The sequence below is a fragment of the Ictalurus punctatus genome, chromosome 3 (genome assembly GCF_001660625.3).
Source record: "Ictalurus punctatus breed USDA103 chromosome 3, Coco_2.0, whole genome shotgun sequence".
Classification (NCBI taxonomy): domain Eukaryota; kingdom Metazoa; phylum Chordata; class Actinopteri; order Siluriformes; family Ictaluridae; genus Ictalurus; species Ictalurus punctatus.
In genome coordinates, this window is record NC_030418.2 from 15,121,922 (window position 1) to 15,127,921 (window position 6,000).

A 6,000-nucleotide genomic window follows, 5' to 3' on the forward strand; every position below is an offset into this window, starting at 1 on the left:
TTCTCCCACTCTTTTTCCCTCTCTCTCCCTCTCTCTCTGCCTTCTCCCTCTCTCCTCCCTCCCCCCCTCTCTTCTCCCTCTCTTTCTCTCCCTTTGTCTTCTCCCTCTCGCTTTCTCTTTCTCTCCCTCTGTCTTCTCCCTCTCTCTTTCTCTCTCTTTCTCCCTCTCTGTCTTCTCCCTCTCTCTTTCTCTCTCTCATTCATACATACATCCACATGCGCACACATACATATGCACATACACACGCTCCTTGCATTTACCATCCACTCCTGTATTATCGGCACCCTTGGCAGGTTTTTAAAAAGCTTTTGAAAAAACACCTTTGTGGTTAATTAGTTCACACCGAACATATGAAAGAAAACTAAGCTTTAAGTGAAGTAAATGTAGTTTAAGAAACTGTCAAACCTGTACCAAAAGCATTTTAACAAAACTGCCACAATTACGGGCACTTCTGCATTTAGTACTTAGTGTAGTCTCTCTTTGCCAACATAATACTATATAGGAGTACCAAGTCTCCTATAATGCTTGATGGAGATTGGAGTGAGCATACAGTGCAGAGCAAGTAATCTGAGAGCACTCCTCAATACAGAATCTCTCAAGATCCACCAGGGTCCCAAATCCTTTCAGTGCCAGATTAAACTAATTAACCAAGACATTTTTTCCATACCCCCCCCCCCCCCCCTTTTTTTTTAAGTATATAAATGTACCCCAACTTTACCAAGGGTACCAATAATTCTGCAGGCCTCTTTTGTATTATCAACTAAAATTGTGTGCATATATTTTATTTATTTATTTAGAATAATGTTTCTCATGGACATCTAGCTCAGTCATAGATTTCTTAAGCAACCTGAGGTCTTTGAACTTTTCTGAGATAAAAATCTTTGCAGGAATATGCTATATATTCTTATCTACGTGTCTTCCACAATTCATAATGGCTTTCTATTCCTTATACATGTATGTGCTCACTACATCGGGTAATGCAGTAGATGCCAAAGAGAACAGCATTTGAAAATTAACATGCATTAGCATGCATAAACCTGCAATTTTGTTGTAGTTTAATATCATCTGTTTAATATCATCTGTTAGTTTGCATTCAACAGTGCGTGGTGCAGTCATAAAGCCTCTCCCCTGTGAGTGACGATAAGAAAAGTCAAAGCGTCCATCGAGCAAAGATAGTACAACTGCTATTCTGTTTTTACTACTTCACTTTGACAATGCCATAAAAAACATCTTATCAAGAACAAGTGAAGTACTTCTAGCCAACAAGCATCTCCAGCCTCTTCTGTGCAATATTTTTAGTACTGCTAGAGTTTGATCTCAAAGAGAGGTTCAGGATACAGTTAAATTAGGACTGCTTAGAAAGTTTCTCCACATAGATGTTGATGTGGAAAATAATATTAGTGCTCTGATGTTGCAGTGGTCTGATCGTTCCCGAGCAGTACAGCAACGAAACGGTTCCAGAGGTGGTGGCTGAATCTGGCTATGCGCTCCTCCACTTCTTCAGCGATGCAGCTTACAACCTCACTGGCTTCAACATCTCCTACAGGTGAGCTGAGTAGGTGACTTTCACCACAAAATCGAGCAGTTTGTCACTAGTGTGATATAAAGCAAAAGTTTTGCTGTGTACCCTTTAAAATGAGGAAAAATGGAAGTGGTGGCTTGGTGGTTAAGGCTCTGGGTTACTGATCTGAAGGTCAGGGGTTTAAGCCCCAGCACTGCCAAGCTGCCACTGTTGGGCCCTTGAGCAAGGCCCTTAACCCTCTCTGCTCCAGGTGTGCTGTATCATGGTTGACCCTGCACTCTGACCCCAACTTCCTAACATGCTGGCAAATGCGAAGAAAAGAATTTCACCGTGCTGTAATGTCTATGTGATCAATAAAGACTCATTATCATTAAATGAATGTTTCTTGAAGATTAAAGATCATTTCTATGGCTCATAAGTAACTGACAGTTCACAGATCATATAAACACACAACCCATAGGTAGTGCTATCACCTAGTAATGAGGCCATCATTGGGTTTGATGGCGTACGGGTTTTAGCTCACTTGAAATAGATTGGCGAGTTTGTGGTCTCTACCCATACTTTGGTGTATAGAGAGAAGGGGATATGCGGATACAGTCCCCTCTGAAAGTATTGGAATGGCATGGCCAGTTCTTTTGTCTTTTCTATACACTGAAGATATTTGTGTTTCAGATCAAAAGAGCAATATGAGATGATGGATCAGAATTTCAGTTTTCATTTCCTGATATTTGCAGCCACAATTCTGAAAAAGTTGGAACAGTATGGAAAATGCATATATAAAAATAAAAGCAAAGTGAAGTGATTCGTAAATGTACTTTGACTTGTATTTAGACAAAAAAAACATATAAAGCATCAAGGGTATTTGATGTTTTACCTAATCAACTGCATAGTTGGGTTTTTTTTTTAGATTAACATTTATTTTGAAATTGATGCATGCAATACGTTCCAAAAAAGTTGGGACGGTGCAATTTAAGACTAATAGCGTTGTGACAAGTTGAAATAAGATGATGTGTAACAGTTGATGCAATCGTCTAATCATAGTATATAAGGAGCCTCCAAAAAGGCCTAGTCCTTAAAGAGCATGGATGCCAACAGATGCATCAGCGAGTAATCCTACACTTTGAACAACATTCCCCAAAGACAAATCGGTAGGATTTTGGTCATTTCACCTTCTACAGTGCACAATATATTTAAAAAATTCAAGGAATCCCTTAAATCTCGGTGCGTAAAGGGCAAGGCCAAAAACCACTTCTGAATGTGCGTGATCTCCGATCCCTCAGATGTCACTGTCTTAAAAACTGTCATGAGTCTGTAATGGATATCCTGACATGGGTTTGGGAATAACTTGGTAAACCTTTGTAAGTCAACACCATTTGCTGCTGCATCCACAGATACAAGTTAAGGCTTTAATTTGTAAAGCAGAAGCCATACATCAACACTGTCCAGAAGCGCCACCGACTTCTCTGGACTCGGTCTCATCTGAGATGGACAGTAGCACCGTGGAATAATATTTTGTGGTCCCACGAGTCAACATTTCAAATAGTTTTTGGATAAAACAGCCGTCGTGTTCTGCGGGCCAAAGAGGAAAAGGACCATCCAAGCTTTTATCGGCGTCAGGTCCAAAAGCCAGCGTCTGTCATGGCATGGGGGTGTGTATCGGGGTATGGGGGTGTGTCAGGGCCCATGGCATGTGTAACTTGCACATATGTAAGGGCACCGTTAATGCAGAAAGATATGTACACATTTTGGAGCAACATATGCTGAAATCCAGAGCAGGACAACGCGAACCACATTCTGCCCGGATTACAAGCGCATGGTTACATAAGCAGAGAGTGTGGGTGCTAGCATGTCCTGCCTGCAGTCCTGACCTGTCTCCGATTGAGAATGTGTGGTGCATTATAAAGCGCAAAATAAGGCAACGACGGCCGTGTACAGTTGTGCAGCTGAAGAAATGCATAATGGATGAATGGGGAAAATTCTGCTTGCTAAACTTAACCAACTGGTGTCTTCAGTGTTAATAAGTCCCAAACACTTAAGTGTTATTAAAAGAAACGGTGATGCTACACAGTGGTAAACAGTCAGCTGTTCAAACTTTTTTGGAGTGTGTTGCAGGCATCAGATTTAAAATGAGTGTATATTTTCACAAATTAATTAAATTCACAAAATAAAACATCAAATAATGTGTTCATAATATGTTTATAATGTATTTTCAATATAGTACAGGGTGAACCGAATTTTCGAATAGCATGTGCATAAATGTAAAACCCTGTGTTCCCTCTGTATTTTCTTTTTACTGGGGAGAGGCGGAGCTTAGCCTTTTATCTAGCTGTCAGTGCAGACGAGTGCTGCCAACTTGGAGACTTTTCAGACTCCTTTAGTGAATGTTTTGCAAAAAAAAGTGCCTAACGACTTTTTGGACAAACCTTAGCAACTTTCCAAATGTCACCAGTACTGTCGTGCAAGCGTGAGATCTTGCTTTCCCGCTGCACTCTCACCTCTCTCTGCGTCTGCTCTGTTCAGTGAGTGGCTGAGAGTCGGCGCAGCACATCCCGGTGATTGCACGGCAGCTGACAGAGATGTGAATGTAAAAAGAAGCAAGCGCAGGTGTCCCACTGATTGATTTAGCAATGTCATGGTTAACAAGACACACCCTTCGTCCCAATTTACATCATTCGTATGTGAATGTTTTTAGAATGCAAGATGAATGGAATGCAACATGTTTTACATGTAAAATAGTCCACATTATTACAGCCTAGTTCTCTTGTTCAGAGTAGTTATAGTGTTCAGAAACATCTTATATCATTCATGTTCCATACCTGTCCCTTATATAGTTTTATAAGAGTTATTTAAAAATCATAAAAGCAATTTAAAAAAGTACTCTATCTATCTATCTGTCTACCTGACCACATTATAGAATACGTTATATAAAGATATAGAATATATAATCATATCGAATAGATAATCATTATACCTGGTTTCCTCCAATATGGGGGTGGGGCTTGCCACATGATTGGGGAGGCTTGGGGGGCTTTAGTTGCAAAAGGTTGAGAACCTCTGATTTAACACTTAAAAGTTCTGAATGTCTACTCTTGATTTAAGCCCTGGGTTTTGCCTGTGAAGATTACATTTGTTCTTAAAAAGGATAAACCAACATAAAGTCCAGAATTTTATGTTTATGGGAGAAAAGCAAGCCATTTTGAAGCTGGTAAGATTGACCACTGTTAAACTAATAACCAGACATCGAACAGGTTAGCCAAGGAATACAACAGCAGTTGTTGACATAAACATTGTGAGAGCTGTGAAGAAAAACCTCAAAACAACAGTCAAAAACATCACCAACAACCTCCACAGGGCAGGGTTGAAGGCATCACAATCCACCATTTGAAGAAGACTTCACGAGCAGAAATATAGAGGCCATACCACAAGATGCAAACCACTCATCAGCAGCAAGAATCAGAAGTCCAGATTGGGATTCATAAAGAAATATAGAGATGAGCCACAAAAATTTTGGAACCAAGATTAACCTCTATCAAAGTGATGGAAAGGCCAAAGTGTGGAGAAAGAAAGAATCTACTCATGATCCATAACATACAAGCTCATCAGAGGTAGTGTCATGGGTTGGGCTTGCATTTCTGCTTCTGGAACAGGCTCACTAATTTTTATTGATGATGTAACTCATGATGGTAGCAGCAGAATGAATTCAGAAGTTTACAGGAACATTCTATCTGCCAATTTACAGAGAAATGCATCCAAACTTATTGGGAGGAACTTCATCATGCAGCACTTCCAGCATATCAAAGGAATTCATTTGGGGGGAAAAAAAAGTGGAAGGTTTTAGATTGGCCGAGTCAATCACCAGACCTTTACCGTGTATTTCGCCTCCTGAAATGGAAACTAAAGGCAGAATCTCTCAAATCAAATAGCAACTGAAAGACGCTGCGGTACAAGCCTGGAAAAGCATCATAAAAGAGTGCAACTGTTTGGTGATGTCAGGGTGTCACCAGCTTGATGCAGTTATTGCAAGCAAGGGATATACAGCCAAATATTTAGTGTTATTTACTTTCATTTTCTTTAAGACGTTAAGAATCTGATACTTTTGCTTACCAAAGTATTGTGTGGTCTGCCACCCAAGGTGTCATGTTTTAAGTTGTTTAACACATCTAGATGTAAATATCAGGAAACGAAAGCTTAAATTCTGATCTATCGTCTCATATTCTTCCTTTGGTCTCAAACCCAAATGTCTTCAGTGTATAGAAAAACAATAGAGTCGACCATACCGTTCCAGTACATTCAGAGGGGACTGTAGGTTTGATGGATCTGGCCTCTTGGTTCAGAGAGGTTGATGATGCCGAGTTCTGGTGCTTATTGGTGCAGTTTCTATAGCGACTGTATTCATGGTGGACCTCCTTCTTTCCAAAGGAGCACAGTGGACTGCAATATCAAACGGACATCAAACAGAACTTCCCTCTGCATACACA

The 6,000-nt window shown here is 40.3% G+C and overlaps 1 protein-coding gene across 3 annotated transcripts in view; it reads left to right on the plus strand.

The window, feature by feature from the left end:
• The window catches only part of atrn (attractin), a 69,191-nt gene that overhangs the window by 16,821 nt on the left and 46,370 nt on the right, over positions 1–6,000 (plus strand). For all 3 annotated transcript variants that reach the window (XM_017464315.3, XM_017464312.3, XM_017464313.3), the window contains exon 4: positions 1,418–1,546. In XM_017464315.3, the coding sequence (XP_017319804.1) occupies positions 1,418–1,546 (129 nt within the window). The remainder of the gene's footprint in view (positions 1–1,417; positions 1,547–6,000) is intronic.